This window comes from Triplophysa dalaica, chromosome 23 (genome assembly GCF_015846415.1).
Source record: "Triplophysa dalaica isolate WHDGS20190420 chromosome 23, ASM1584641v1, whole genome shotgun sequence".
NCBI classification, from domain to species: Eukaryota; Metazoa; Chordata; class Actinopteri; order Cypriniformes; family Nemacheilidae; genus Triplophysa; species Triplophysa dalaica.
The window spans coordinates 16,483,361-16,500,219 of record NC_079564.1 but is presented as its reverse complement, the minus strand read 5'-3'; the positions used below and the strand labels follow the sequence as shown (position 1 = coordinate 16,500,219).

Genomic DNA, 16,859 nt, shown 5'->3' with positions numbered 1-16,859 from the left:
GCTTCAGATCAATGGTTTTGATCACGATGACAAACGAACTATATACAGAATAAGTTTTGCAACAATGAATACAACACATGCGGTTGCAATTATGAAGTAAAATGTAATGAACAAGAGTTTTCACCTCAACATAACTTTATTTTTTAAACTTTTAATTAAAAACTGGTCAGAGCCAGCTGACGGTTTAAAAAAGACAGGCAGAGACGCAACGCGAGTCGCATTCTACCAAGCACCACGTCTGAACAAACCCCACGTTTACCAAACTCTACTGGTTAATAAGTAAGTACTACAAACCGAAATAAAAAACAAACCTGAAGCTGAAGATACCCTTAACGTTAACGGAAAAGACCCGCGAACCTGAGTGACTGAGGGAGAGACGGAGAGAGAGAGCTGCGAACACAGTCAGCAACACAATACATCTGTATATGTGTAGGGGAGGGGTGCTGTGACTATCACAGAATGCAGACACAGTCAGCTACCCAATGAGGATTTTTATTCAATCCGAGCACAGATATTGACTCTCGTATTACTCATATGATACTCGTACTCGTCAAAAGTGCTTTATGCGTACCGGATACTCGTTTCAGCCGAGTATCCGGCTCAACTCTAGTGTTTACACACATCAACATACAGACACGCACTAACTCACAGTGAAAGCACACATTTAAGATAAAGGAGAGAGAAACACAGGTCAAATACTGCGCTCGAACTGCGCTCGTTAGAATTACAAATGACCTTCTTATTGCTTCAGATAAAGGAAACATCTCACTCTTAGTCCTGCTTGACCTTAGTGCTGCTTTCGATACTGTAGACCATAAAATACTACTAGATCGTTTACACCATTATATCGGTATTCAGGGACAGGCACTGCAATGGTTCAGATCTTACTTAACAGACCGATATCAATACGTCCATTTAAATGGGAAATCGTCAAATCTTACGCAAGTCAATTATGGATTACCACAGGGATCGGTTTTAGGACCCTTGCTTTTCTCCATATACATGCTGCCCCTCGGCAACATTATTAGAAAACATGGAATTAGCTTCCACTGTTATGCAGATGATACTCAGCTATATATCTCATCAAGACCAGATGATTCCTTTAAGCTATCCAAACTGGCAGAGTGCATCGAGGACATAAAACATTGGATGACTAGTAATTTCCTCCTTTTAAACTCTAGCAAAACAGAAATATTACTTATAGCACCAAAATTAAGTAAACCGAATATCTCCGATTACAGCCTGCAAATTGAAAGCTGCACTGTTACTCCAACAAATACAGTTAAAGACCTAGGCGTTATATTAGACGGCAACCTGTCATTTAAAAATCACATCTCAAATATCACAAAAACAGCCTTCTTCCACCTTAGAAATGTTGCCAAATTACGAAATAGTTTATGTGTTGCAGACGCAGAAAAGCTTATTCATGCATTTGTGACCTCACGGCTTGACTATTGTAATGCTCTACTTAGTGGTTGTCCTGTATCATCGATAAACAAACTACAGTTAGTTCAGAATGCAGCTGCCAGAGTTCTTACTAGGTCAAGAAAATACGATCACATAACCCCAGTTTTATCATCGCTTCACTGGCTACCCATTAAGTATCGCATTGATTTTAAAATTATTTTAATTACTTACAAAGCCCTGAACGGTTTAGCACCTACTTACTTAACCGAGCTTTTATCACGTTACAACCCATCACGCTCGCTGAGATCTCAAAACTTAGGACTTTTGACAATACCTAGAATAACAAAATCCACCAAAGGTGGACGAGCTTTCTCATACGTAGCACCTAAACTCTGGAATAGCCTTCCTGATACTATTCGAGGGTCAGACACACTCTCCCAATTTAAATCTAGATTAAAGACACATCTTTTCAGCCAAGCTTTCACTTAATGCATAGTTAATGAACAGCAGCTACGCTAATTATTCTCTTTATTCTCTTTCCGCCTCTGCCTCGGGATGCCCATCCCGAGGTAGGAAGAAGTTCCACCATGTCCAGACGACCGACAGATGCCCATCCCGAGGTAGGAAGAAGTTCCACCATGTCCAGACGACTGACAGATGCCCATCCCCAATTTGAGATTACACCAGATACAGCTGCAGACTGACTGACCATCCCAGCTCCATCTAAGGCAATTCCACCAGCTGCCAAGAGAAATATGACCATCGGACCATCCCAGCTCAGACCACTACATCCCCAGCCAAGAGCAAAGACGGACTATTTGTCTTATTAATGCTGAAGTTACAATATTTGGTATTAAATGCTAAACTAAAATCACATGTCACCAGTCTGAGTGCAGCTATGACACGTCAGAGGGGATCTGGCCCTCCCGGTTGAGCCTGGATTCTCCCGAGGTTTTTGTCTCCATTAATCAATCATTGGAGTTTGGGTTCCTCGCCACAGCAGGGCAGTGTTGGCCTGCTCACCGGGAGACTGCATTCATTCATTTATTTATTTAGAAATTAGATGTTATTTATTAGAATGAACTTACTCGTTGTATAAATACCATGCACTGTGCTGTGTTTTAACTTTTCTGTTGTTCCTGTTTGCCCCTGTAAAGCTGCTTTGAAACAATACACATTGTGAAAAGCGCTATATAAATAAACTTGAATTGAATTGAATTGAAATATTAAACAGACTATACATTTCTAAATTCAATATTAATTATGTAAAACTTCTGAATTCTAAAGCATTTTTGATTATTTATCTCACAATTAGAAACACGTCATTAATTAACGTTATATGTTTGCACTTTCTAAGTGTGTCCCATCGGATTTGAAATACTTAATGCTCACCTGGGATCTGCACGCCCACTAGAACACAAGGGCCAAAAAACAAATGACAAATACCATATCTTATATGAACAAAGAATCTTCATATGAATATTTGGTATCATTTGAAATGTCTTGGTACAATGGTCTCATATCCACGGCAGTAGAGCAGATCATAACATAGGTTTGAGGCTTTAAAGATATTCTGCTCACTGTTGAGGTTGTGTCTTCATGCAAATGCCCACGTGTGGCCTGATCAGATCCAGGACAGAGTCCTTTACAATGTAAATTGTTGTTGTGTGGAGGAAGGGTATTTTTGTCTGAGTATTTAAGGGAAGCTGGCAAAATGTTTTGTTTTTGTATTCTCTGAATTGAATTGTAATTGGCAAAAAACATTTACCTTACTAATATATTGTCATGTTTGAATTTGTTCTGCATTATTCTGAGTTTATAAACTTTAGCAGATCATGCTATATATATTGTTACCGCAAATCTACGTTCAGGTTAGTGGCTATATCTTATGTCTACAGTAGAAAGATAGACAACATGTATAAGAATAAAGTATGAATATGTACAAACAACGTGTGGTGTCTTGCAAGACAGTTCAATAGCAGAAAGAACCGAGACATGCAGTGAAGATGCAGTGACATTGGAAGCATTCCAAGTTTTCCCATCACTGAGAAAATATGTACCATCCCGAGTTTTTTTTAACTGTGAGGGTATCTTTGAATTTCCTGTGACCCTTAGGAACATGCAGATGGTTACGGACTCACACTTTATCAACTTCCTGAAAGTAAGGAGTGCGTGCACTGCGCTTTGTATCAGTATACTGTTTCATTTTGCGTTGCAGCCGTGTAACTTTTGGCGAACCATCGCATCAGTAGGTCCGGCGGGCACAGCTGGGAATGGCAGAACAGAAAGTCTTGTGCAAATTTTCCTAGCGCAATGGAGCTGAAAAGGCACAGTACCAGTTGCAGCATGCGGAGTGGCATGGTGCACTTACAAAAAGTCAGTTACGACAGGTTTCCATGGCTGATGTTGTTGAATAGCCATTTGGCCAATTAAACCTTTCCACAGCACCATTAGCCACAGTGTAGTAGAGAGAGGAACGACAGTGACGAAGGTTCAGTTTTTTCCACAAAAGCAGTAAAGGAAGCAGATGTAAACTGAACAACGTTATCCGTCACTATGCTCAATGGATTGCCATGGCGACTAAATACAGATGACAGAAACGAAAACACAAAATCTGCAGTGACAGTATGAGTAAAGGAAACCTCAGGCCATTTGCTTTAATAATCAACCAATGTGATAGAAACCTGCAATCAGTGTCAAAGGGCCCGACTACATCCACAGCGACTTTCTGCCATGGTCCATCTGGCAGTGGTACCGGCTGAAGTGGAACAGGATGAGACTTTACAGTTTTGTCATTGAGTTGACAGACATTGCAGGAACAGACGAAATCGTGAACCGAAGTCTCCATCCCTGGCCACCAATAGACATCACAGAGACGTTGTTTCGTTCTCATCTCCCCTTGGTGTCCTTCATGTGCTAAAGCGACCGAAATAGGTCGATGAGCAACTGGCGCAATCAGTCGTGAGCCTCAGAAGACAAAGTTGTCCTTTACAGAAAGTTCCAGAGTCAGTATTCAGTGCGTTGGATGAAGGAGGCCAACAGAAATCTGTGCACGAAGATGGCTCTTTGCAGGACTAGCAGCACGACCAACATCAAAATCAGCAGCAGACAGAGAATTACAGGAGGCAGACAGAAAAGCAACATATTCCTCCATATCATCCTCATCATCTTCATGGGCTAAAGCATCAGTGTTGTCTGTTGAAGAAGCAGTTAGGGGCACACGTGACAAATAATAAGCAGGAGTATTGGGAACCTGGACGGTATTCCACATCATAATTAAATGACAATAGATGTGCAGACCATCTTGCTACACGACGTCCAGCACGGCCAACAACTTTAGTGGTAAATTGTCAGGGCCTGGTGATCCGTACGCAGAGTGAACTGGCGGCCCCAGAGGTAAGTACGGCAATTCTTAACGGCCCACACGCATGCAAGTGCTTCTTTTTCTACAGTGGGATATTTACGCTCAGCAGCAGACAGTGTTCCTGAAACAAAGGCTACAGTACGTTCAATGCCATCTGGACTAACCTTGGAGAGCATGGCGCCCAGACCATAATCGGAAGCATCTGTGGAGACAATGGTGTGCATGTAGGGGTCAAATAATCCCAAAGAAGGGCTGTTTGCAAGCAATTGTTTCATTTTGCTCAAGCTTTGTTCAGCTTCCTCTGACAGGCTGAATGTGATGCACATGAGACCGCTCCAACACTGGTTTCAGAGTCGAGTTCCGAGGAGAGCGTGGCACACCGGCAGCATGCGGATGGTGATAACGCCCTGCTTCCGACGCACCATAACCCCTAGTCTTCCATGACTTTTTCGACGGACTCAGGTCCCTCTGGGCAGGTTATGAGACAGGTCGTGGTGACGACTGACGTCTCCCTGCAGGGGTGCGGTACAGGGTGTTGGATCAGGCGGGGCGTTGGACGAACCCCTTGCTGCGCTGGCATATCAATTGACAAGAGTTGTGGGCTGTGCTACTTGCACTGAGCAGGCTACAGCCTCTCATGCGAGACAAGCACGTGCTGGTCCGAGGACAGCACTACAGCTGTAGCGTACACAGATCGTCAGGGTGGCGTTCGCTCACAGCAGCTAACTTCTAACACAACTTCCTCGACGCCTCCTCCGGTGGAGTCAACAGGTGACCCGTTCCCTGCGGGCCACACACACCCCGGGAAAACTGAACTAGACAGCCGACGTGCTTTCTCGCCAGTTTATGCCTCGTGGAGAGTGGCGACTCCACCCCCACGCAGTCCAGCTCATTTGGAGTCTGTTCGGGTAGGCCCAGCTAAACCTGTTCGCCTCCCGTAACACCACCATTTGCCCACTTGGTATTCCCTGCCCTCGGCACGGATATCCTGGCCCACAGCTGACCGCGGGATGAGCGGAAGCACACCTTCCCCCCCAGGAGCCTCCTTGCACAGACGCTGTGCAAGGTCAGGGAGCAGGAGCACCAAGTGTTATTGGTTACACCACAACGGTCTAACCGCATTTGATTTTCCGCATAAATTTATGAAGAAATCCAAGTAAGCCCAAAGGGTTCACATAATTTTTCTTTCAACTGTATTTGTAACATAAGGTAAAGTGATGAATGGCCCTTTTATCCTGACGCAAGCAGGCGCGTCTCATTTTCTTTACAGCTGCAGAATGCCGCTTAGCTGAATCACGTACCGCAGCACAATGCGGCATGGTGGAAGATCGTGTTCTCGCGCATTTTGAATGGCTGCTTGCGCGATGTAAACGCGTAAATCTGAGATTTCTTTTTTTTTAATGTGAAGCAGGTGGCGGGCAGGTGCTGATATCTTAATTTCTGACAATCGTGTAACAACTCCACCGCACGCAGCCACACCCCCCGCACCAGCACCTTCTCCCTGCAATTCCCGTTGCCATTTCACTAGACTTCTGACATTAAAGACTACACTCCCCATATTCCCTTGCACGTGATTAAATTAACATTTTTGGCCCAAATGTGGTGTGTGAATAAATTGCGATTGGTTAAATTAATTAATTATAACAACATGTAATGGATTAGGCTACAAATTGTAATCGCTTCACAGCCCTATAAAATATGAATATCAATTAAATCAAATATAAATGCAAATAGTTATACTATTAACAAATAGCCAGAATGATTAACAAACACAGACCAGAAGTTAACTTAGGGTCATGTGCATGTGTCCGATGAAAAAGTATATTAGTATTAGTATCAATAGGTTAATGCAAACAATTTTAAACCGGAACTGTGTTGCTAAAAACAATGAAACAAATATTATTCAGATATAGTTTTGATAAGGGTTGGATAATTTGGTTTAGTAGGCAATATATGTAAATGATGATAATGTAGACAGAGAAAATTAAAATGTTTAGGGGGAGTTACATGACATAGCATAGATGTGTTTTTAAGGACACATGATTACAGCCACTGGAAATAGGCTAGAAGTTCAGGATCAATATTTTTAGTGTTGTCCAATCTGAAGGGAATAATCTAGTAAAATGCTTGCTGATGAAACAAATGAGGCTAAGTGTTTTCCTGTTTTATTCCTCAATTTATTGAAGATGATGGGGTTGACGGAATTTATAATTTCTCTTAAAAGACAATTGCAGTTTCTTTGTTTTGAGAAAAATGTATTAATTCATTTGTTTAATATACAGGGAAGTAAACATCTACTTACGTTATCGGATACTCTACTCCAAAAAGAACGGACTGGATTGTTGGGACATTCTGTCCAACCAGGGCAATCTGTGGTGAATGTTTCTGGGAAAACAGTCAATTTATAACCTGAAAGAATGGCTAATCAGATGTTGTCTAAATAAAAAAAAGAAAATTTTGCATTGTCAATTTACAAAAAAATGTGCATTAAAATAACAGTTATAAGTGGTACCTTTGCTTCCCTTACTGCTGCACCATTTAAGTCCATCAAACATAAAGCCCACCAACGTATCTTCCAAAGTAATCAAACAATCCCTGTTTTTTGTAAATGCATGGGCCATGTCCTTTGTTCTGCTCCAGAATAGGTTCTGTACATAAATATAATGAATGTGGCCGCCATATTTGTTCAGGTGTATGTGTAAATGTGCGTCACTCACTTTATGACAAGGTATTTTTTGTTGAAATGAGTTTATCAAAGGATTGTAAGCTTCAGGAGGGACACTGCATGGGTCCTTACCTACATACGCTTGTTCAAATGCACTCCATATATCTTCACAGTAATGTACACTGAAAAGAGCAAACACACCTGTTAATCAAACAATCGTTGCCCTATTTAGAGAACATACTTGTGTAGTCTTTATTATGTCATTTGAAATGTGTTGAAACAGTTTAGAGGTGCTAACACATGTGGATTGCCTTCTTTGAACAGGCACAGAGAACATGTTGGTCACTTGCATTAATCAAAAGCTAATTGACGACCGTTGTTAAGAATGCAGACCAGTAATATACTTGCACTACATGCCTAGCAGACAACCCCTGACATCTTCCACAGGCAGAAGTAAATCAAGCAGGATGAATACGCATATTTTTTAATTGAATCTTTGAATTAATCTACTTAACCCTTGCACACTAAGCCTCTCACTGTCTAACAACAGTCACATTCGGACCCACACACCATGACCAGAAAGAACATGTCGGGGCATTTCCTTTAATTAAAAGGTAGTTTATGGCACATTGATAAGAAGGCAGACCCCCAAAGTCTCAAACACTTTCATCATTTGGCAGGTAAAAGTCTTGAACATTGAACCAACTCATTCTTTAATGAAAATGTCATAAACATAACATGCATAAACATATGCATTCACACTGTCTTTGGAGACAGGCAGGCTGGAACCACATTTTACCAACTGGAGTGGGGGTAGAAACTTAGTAGCGACAGTGGGGACACAACAACAGGTCATAAAAACCACAAACCTAAAGATTAATTACCAGGACATTAAAACAAACAAACATTAACTTTGTTTGGAACCCGTTGATAAGAAGACAAAACCCCAAAGTCTCCAACACTTTTCATCATTTTTCAGATAAGTGTCAAAACCAAATCACCCACAGCACATCCTGTCACCAGGTAAAAAGACAGCCAGGGTCAAAGCGAGGTCTTGGTTTGGGGGGTGGAGGGGTTTGTGTGGGTAGGAATGAGGGGGGCAGAGGATTCCCCCAACTTATGTAGAACTTCATTTACATTTTAACAACTGACTACATGCATCACACTTCAACACAGGCAAGTTCTTCTTAAACTTAAACGAAAGTTTGTGAAAGCGTTCGTACGCAGGTTTCACGCACAAATTTGTGCGTACGCATGCTTAGTGAATGAGACCCAATGTTTAAGTAAACCTTGTTGGTTTGCATCAGACTGGTCCATTTATTTTGGTATATTTGTTTCTATAGTATGAATTTAACTAAAAAAGGTTAACCGTGAACAGAGAGAGCTTACATATCAGTTATATTAAGCTTGAACATCGAAAATGGATCGTAATCGGCCCGATCAGATGACAAGAAATCGGTACTCAGTATCGCCTCCAAAAATCCTGATCGGAGCATCCCTAGAAGGTATTGTCATGGTTCTCCCATTTCTGTTCAGGGTTTTCCAGCCTTGGGGTAGAACCATGATAATATCACGTGTTTTGTGTGAGAAGGACATGGCAAGGTATTGCTATTTGATATTGGCTGTCATGCGCCTTCTCATGTCTCGTCTATGGCCCCGCCCCTCTCGTTCCTCGTCAGCTTTCCCTGAGTGCTTAATCCCCAGCACCTGTTACTTGTTAATTATCCTTTGTCTGTCTCCCTTTAAAACATCCTCGTGTTCATTGTCCTGTGCTCGTTCATTGTGGATATACCTGTATGTTCTCTCTTGGCTGTGTGATAGATTAGATTTGCTGTTCCTGAATGTTTATCCTTAGACCTTGTTCCTTGTTCCTGTTTCATTGTCAAGTAAGTGTTAGTTTAGTGTGTGTATCCAGTGTTTATTTTCTAGTCTAGTGAGTCAGTGTCCTTGTTTCTGTATTTAATATTATCCAGTCTTGTTTTGTTTTAACTCTTTTGTAGTGTTCTGTGTTACATTAAATACCTGTGTTAACCCCTCAACCATCTGTCTGCCTGCGTTTGGGTTCTCTCCTTGTCTAACCGTGACAGGTATAGCACATTGAAATACACAGGACCTGTTAAAAATTAAATAGTGAATTCGTTGACTGTATTCTGCATTAATGGAGAACAGCAGTATTTGCAGACAAGAGTTCACTAAGATTGGTAGCATATCACCTCAAGTGGTTAGAACAATGTGAAAAAAAATACCAGCCAAAATGTTTATATGTCACGACTGTAGTATGGTTGGACATTTGTCAATAATAGATTTGTGTGTATGTATGTCTGTATGCACACACAAAAGAGCCCCACCTCCACAACAGAAAACAGACACCGAGATTACAGAGGCAAAGGGATCGGCTAAAATGTTAATGACATTTATTTTAAAGTTAGTGAAGAAACATGCATATATAAACGACAATAGAGTACATCACCAAAATCACAGAGGTCATGTTTATATTTTGTGTGATAAGTCGATAAGTAAATCTCAAGCAGTGTTTGACAGAGAGCCAGTATATCTACATGCAACAGTAAAACTCACCTCCGGAATCTGGAGGGAATATAGGCACACACTTCTAAATATTGCTTAAGAGATCAAGTTTGTCAAAGGTCGTTGTATTCTTGGGCTGAAATTTTGATTACAGTAATCCTTGACTTTGCTGCACATAGATGACGCCATTCATATTAGGGATGCATCGAATGTTCGGCCGAAAATAGCAAAAAAAATGTTCTAAAAATCAATTTTTGACGTGTCATATGATCAAGCAGCGACCACAAAGAGAGAGAGAGAGAGAGAGAGAGAGGGAGAGAGACGCAGAAAACGTGTCAGCAGTCTGTGGAGCATGTACTAAGTGTCAGAGAAAGACGAAACATGGAATTTGCCATGCCGGAGTAAATTTCTGAATGAAAGCATCTTTACCGGTCGGTAATTGTAGACTATTGACCAACCACAATCTACTCATAAGCACAGCACTTTATCCCCCACTAGCATGCACAACCAATAAGAACTCTTACACAGTCACAGCAATACGTACCAATCACTGTACATTGTGTGTACATTTGCTGCTGTATAGTTGTGAAGCTGTATATTAAATCTGGTGTCATTCGTTATAATATAGTCTAGCACTTGTACAGAAATGTTAACTGTGTAAATGTGTACAAGAAATATCTACAGTAAAGTAATTTTTTGTTACTTGCAGTCTGTCATACTTGTCATACTGCCATGTTAGTCGGAACAGCACCCACATTTTTCACCTATGTTTGCACTTATTGTGTATATGGTTAAGTGACAATAAAGGGATTTGATACTTCAGACTGGACCGGACGGTCTGACAGTAGTCCCGCCGCTCAAGACATCCTTCGACATCATATAGTGGTCGCGTGCCATGCATACAGTTCCCTGTACTAAACAACTTGTCAAAGTCTTTTAATCCCGGCCACGAGTGCACCTTCTGAGAAAACAGTGACAGTCAGCTTTTGGAGGCGGAGTTTGGAGGAGAGGGGTGAACTGAAATGGTTGTCAGGTCGTTTATTTATCCAAAATACAATGATAGGGTTTGTATCTACATCTCAGACAGCATACAACACTGAATGATGATGATTACCAACTCACACATTTACATCTGTTCTCTTCTCCCCCACTCCTCTATCTCTCCAACCGAACTCAGAGCACTTCAAAGCTCACCCATGAACTGGATTAGACAAACACCATATCTTATATGAACAAAGAATCTTCATATGCATATTTTGTATCGTTTTAAAAATGTCTCAATTGGTACAATTGTCTCATTTCCACGGCAGGGGAGCAGATCATAACATAGGTTTGAGGCTTTAAGATATTCTGCTCGCTGTTGAGGGTGTGTCTTCATGTAAATGCCCATTTGTGGCCTAATCAGATCCAGGACAGAGTCCTTTACAATGTAAATTGTTGTTGTTTGGAGGAAGGGTATTTTGGTCTGGGTATTTTAAGGGCTGCTGGCAAAATGTTCTGGGGAATTCTTACTAAGATGAACCCATGTTGCTGTGTGTGCCTTCAGTGTATGCCTTGTGTTTTTTCCAATCGCACCTTTTTCTACTGTCAGGAATGCATCTTAAACTCATAGACTAATCTTTGAGGATTTGATGTTTTGTTTTCATATTCTATGAATTGGATTCGAATTATGCTTTCTATTCCTCACTGATAAATTGTTATTTTTGAAATTGTTACGTGGTTTTCTGAATTTTCCGAATTTACTGAACCGGACTATACTTTTTTTTCCCCCTCCCTCATCCCTGTCGCTCCTGGTGCTCCCGTCTCTGTTCTCTTGTCGGTACATACCCCCAGGGGCTGCGGACGCCGAGACTGGCTCCCCGTGGGGTAGGTACAGTCTCGGTAGTACCCCCCGGCCTGTAAGGGGCGATGGCGGTATGTGGTCAGGAAGACGTGACGGGAGCCGTGAGGCGTGGCTGGTGGCTTGATTGATAGTTGGAATCAGCTGTGCGCACACTGGTCCCGCATATCTCACGGAGGAGATTGGGAGCATAAGAGGACAAGCGTCGGGACTGCTGACGAGAGAGGACCAGGCCTGGGTTTTAGTTGTGGTTTGTGTTCATGTATTGTGTTATTCGCCGGCAGTCGTCCGTGAGGGGCTGCCGGCTGTCTTTTTACTTTCTTGTTATTTTATTAAATGTTGATATGTTTGCCGGTTCGCGTCTCCTTCCTTCCTTTTAATTGAACCTTATTACAATTATCTTAAAAGAAAAATTCTGCTTTAACAGAAACAACTTCAAACAAAGCTGGTTAATTTTTGGAACCAACTGTACTTCCTATAAAAGCCCATCTCAGCCATAGGTGCTGGCAACTTTTATGTAAAATCCTAAACTTGAGATAGTAAATTAAATAGAGGTGCACCGATTGACCGGCCAGAGACCGGAATCAGCCGGTTTTCGCACGTCTTGCCGATTTTCAGTTGCCCGCGACGCAGGCAATAACGTCACAGCCGTCAGTACACTCAAAGCCGCAAGCAAACATGTAAACGTGCGTGCACACATCCAGTCTTTCACGACTTGTTTATACTCGTATGTGAGTCCACCGTACCGTGAGTCTCTGCTGACTGACACACATCTCTCATATCGGCTAACTGCACGCCTATGCAATCATCATGTACGGTACATTAAAATTGTGCACTGTAGTTCATCTCTCGTTGCTCCGTCTACTTGGGGTCTGTATGAATAACAGTGATGCTAAAAAACTCTGACACATGCTAAGCTAAACTAATGTTCAAGTCATGACATAAATTCAAGTGCTTGTCTTATGTTAAAGGTAAAAATTAGGTAAATTACATTCAACTGTTATATAAAACTGTTAAAAATATATAATGTGATTCTCTGATTCAGTTCTTTACTAACACAAGAAATGTGATAATACATTTGGTCCGTGAACCTTAGAATAATTAATTTATTAATTATTGTTTTCAAAACAGTAAAAGTAAAAAAACATTCACAATACATTCTATTACATAGCAATAGAACTCCGCCCAAAACACTACAGAAAATGTAATGGTTTCCTTGTTAAAAACATTCACAATACATTCTATTACATAGCAATAGAACACCGCCCAAAACACTACAGAAAATGTAATGGTTTCCTTGTTAATACCATTTTAAACCTTTAGGTTTTTATTTTATTTTATTTATAATAAAATGTAGTGAGTGGTGTGTAATATGAGACATTACATGTTGATCAAGCAGACTGTATATTATAAAAACTACTTTTTCACTACTTCCTTTATCATTGGTCACTATGACCGGTTAACTTTTACATTCGCATACCTGAATATGAATGAATGAAAAGCTTCTATTGTCAATGCAGGCAAAGCAAACAACGCAATTCTTAGAGCACCTCTAACACAAAACACAAGACATAAATAAATATTTTTAATATAATTCGACAAAAATGCCCTCTGGCCGGCGCTTCAGAGCACCAAACACCAGGACTTCCAGACACAGAACAGCTCCTTAAGAGCAATATTCCACTTTCACTACTCCTATAGTGTGCACTATATACATACATACATTCTATAAATATGTAAATTCCTCTGTATACTACCCTGTACAATGTCTATTATAAGTTATTTTCCCCCATTTTCTGTGCAATAGTCTTTTATTTTATACATGCATATTTTAGAATCTTTTAGACTGTAAATCTTATTATATTTGAATTGTCATTGGTGTTGGAAGCTTCTACAGACATTCAACACAAAGAAAATTCCTTGTGTGTGCAGGCATACTTGGCAATAAAGCTCTTCTGATTCTGAAATCCAAATCAGCATGATGACTAATCACTGTAAAATGACAAAAAAGGTAATAGACCACATAAGGGAGATCTTAAACTGCAGAGAGAAGGCAGAGTCACATTTGTATTAGTAACAGTAATTAGTAACAGTTAAAACAAACCGTGAACAGAGTGGGAGCAGTCTCTCATGATTCTTCTAAATCTTATACATAACATTAAACCTTTATCTATGACACTCACTTTGCTTATTTGTACAATCTCCTAGTAGTTTTAACTTTTCATCAAACTTTGCTAGCCTATAATGTACTGTAATATGCAATTATAAGGACATGTTTTGATTTAACAGCTATCACATGGCTCTAGAGTGCAGTGGCGGCTGCTGATCTCTTAAAGAGGGGAAGCTCATTTTCGGCCTAAATCATAAAAATTGTCAATTTATTTATATGTAAATTCTGCCCTACGTTCCTTTTCAAGAAAATGCTCTGTAACCCATGTCAAGAGACATGGCCAGCAGTACATTTTCTTTTTCACAGCACTTCCAGTCAGCCAGCTAACTTTGTCATACCAGGAGAGCTGAAAAGACCTGTTACTTTTCCCTATCTTTTGCACTAAATCAATCTTAGGTGTTGATCTGCCCTGCTGTTTAATTCTAAGTTTCTCCTCGTAAGGAAGACTTTCTAATGGCTTTGCCAAAATCAGGTCGACAATATTAGCACTGTCTGCCATCGTGTGCAGTTTGCTAGATGGCTAGTTCAGACTATATGAATTAATGAACAAACGATCTAATATATATATATATTTAACTCAACGGGAGGAAATGTGGGAATTATGTTAAACTGAAACAATGAATGTGGTGTGAAATTGTGTGAAATATACGATGAAGGTTGCAGCAGTTTGTCTTTCAACTACACATGCAAAATCTGCGATGGGACTGAGTTGGAAATGGAGACACAGAGTGATACGCGTCATAATCTGAAGACCACGCCCACGCCCAGACCAACCGTCTCTTTGCATTGCGAGAAGCTGCCGCCTCCTTGTCATTTATGATTTATAAAAAAAAAAAAAATGTCTAAAAGCTGATACGTGACAATGTGTATAGCAAACAAGCTAAAAAAAAACAAGAAATACGTTTTTATAAGATGTCGACCCCAAAAAAACGAGCGTTTTAGGACATAAAAGTGGATTAAAAAGAGACAGACCCTCCAATCATCACGCAGACGCTCGGAGTCCGGGCCAGCCCACTCCTCCATTCATCCCAGAGACGCTGAGCGTCCGTGGGCGGGACATAATCGCAGCATTATCCAATGACCGTATTGTTTCTAAGCACTGAAAAAAACTGTTTAAAGCAGCCCCATTGAAGTCAATGGACGCTGGGCTTCAACAGAGTAATGCACTGTACGCTACGGGAATGAATGAGAAGGACTTACCGACCTAAGTAGCTGATTCTGAACGAAATTGTTTTCGTTCGAGATGAACGTGTTTAACGCATTTTTAGTCATAATGCCGTCAGTTAATGTAGCAGGGGATGATGAGGGAAGATGAAAAGATCAATTGACAACTTTTTCGTGAATAACGTAATTTAAGGCCTGATCCTTTCGAAAATCATAATCAATGCTCTGACACGGAGCCTTCAAGCCCTGGTCCATTTATCTTGATATTTTTTAAGTTTAAATTTCAGCTCAGTGAAACACTTTAAGCAACAACACTTTTTCAATAAGTTATCTTTCATGTAGATTTGTGCTTCAAATAAAGATCTTTGTGTTGACCAGATTGTTAGTTAATCATTTACAAATACATTTTGCCTATATGGACATTTAACAAAACGTGAACTGGTAAACCAGTTAATGGTAAATGCGTTAAATGCGATGCGGTCAAAAATGTGGGTGCACCTAACTTTTGTGCTGGTGCACCTAAGAAAAAAAGTTAGGCGCACCAGTGCAACCAGTGCAAAAAGTTAGTCTAGAGCCCTGTATCATGCATGTAGAAATATTTAGTCTTTTATTGAACATTTTCAAAAACTTAACATTTAACAACCATCCCATTTTTAGTGCAAAAAAAGGTTCAAAATTGTATCAGAAGTGCAAAACAAGCTGCTCTCACTATGAATTTAAATGGGGGCTATGGATAAACCTTCTTGCTGTCAGCTTTCCACGCACAAACACACACACATTCTTTGTTTCAGTAACAGTACATACTGCTACATTGCACAGAGTGTAAACCTACATATTTAGATATTGTTGTTTAAGTTTTTAGTGGTACGCACCACTTAACAGATATGTATGATTCAAGAGAGTGGTCTTGTGCTACCACCACTCGTCGCCAGAGGCTGCAGTTACTTAATGTTTCGTTTTGGTTTTGTTGTATATTAATTTGATGGACTTAAAGAAATATTGAGGAAAACAAACCAAAAATTTGTCTCGTATACAGTGTACATGTAAAAAATGAACGGTTAATTTGTTTTTCCGTTTTGAAAACAAAAACAAATAAATGAATTATCTGTAGGTAAATGGACCATATTTAAATCTTAAGAGTAGAATTCGTTTATGTTTTTTAGCTTTTTATTGAAGTTAAAGCTAAAATGAACCAACCCACTTCTTTTAATACTACAGACCCAAGATAAAGACAATTTATTTTACATTTCAGAAAATAAGGCAATGTTAGTTTAATGATCAGGAACATACAAGAATAGAGTTAAAGTACCTTATTTATTCATAGGCTTAATCTTTTACAACTTCAGTCAGAGAGTTCTTAAATTGCAGAGTTGTTTAGGTGAGAGAAGATCCTGTAATTTAATGAAGGTGTGAGGACTACATTTAGGGAAATTGTAATGTTCAAAAATGTATCTTAATAAAAAAAAAAATCTGTTATAATGAAAAAAATTGCATTAAAGAAAAGTAAATATGGTTTTATAAATACTGTCAATTATAGGTTGTGGATGAAATCGGCAGGATATGCTTCTAATAAAGTCGGAAACAGGAATCCGCCAAGAAAATTGCAATCGGTGCATCTATAAAATTAAATATTAATTTAATTTCTGAAAGTGTAACACAAATGTTTTTCTTAGCAACCATGCAATTTTTACAGACTTGACAGATGTCTTACTGAGACATTTTC

General features: G+C 40.0%; 1 protein-coding gene across 2 annotated transcripts in view; it reads right to left on the bottom strand.

Moving 5' to 3' along the window:
* LOC130412937 (ADP-ribosyl cyclase/cyclic ADP-ribose hydrolase 1-like) overlaps window positions 1-16,859 on the bottom strand; it is a 45,500-nt gene that overhangs the window by 23,033 nt on the left and 5,608 nt on the right. For both annotated transcript variants that reach the window (XM_056737751.1, XM_056737752.1), the window contains exons 2-4: window positions 7,489-7,618; window positions 7,284-7,419; window positions 7,074-7,156 (exon numbers count right to left, since the gene is read on the bottom strand). In XM_056737751.1, the coding sequence (XP_056593729.1) occupies window positions 7,074-7,156; window positions 7,284-7,419; window positions 7,489-7,618 (349 nt within the window). The remainder of the gene's footprint in view (window positions 1-7,073; window positions 7,157-7,283; window positions 7,420-7,488; window positions 7,619-16,859) is intronic.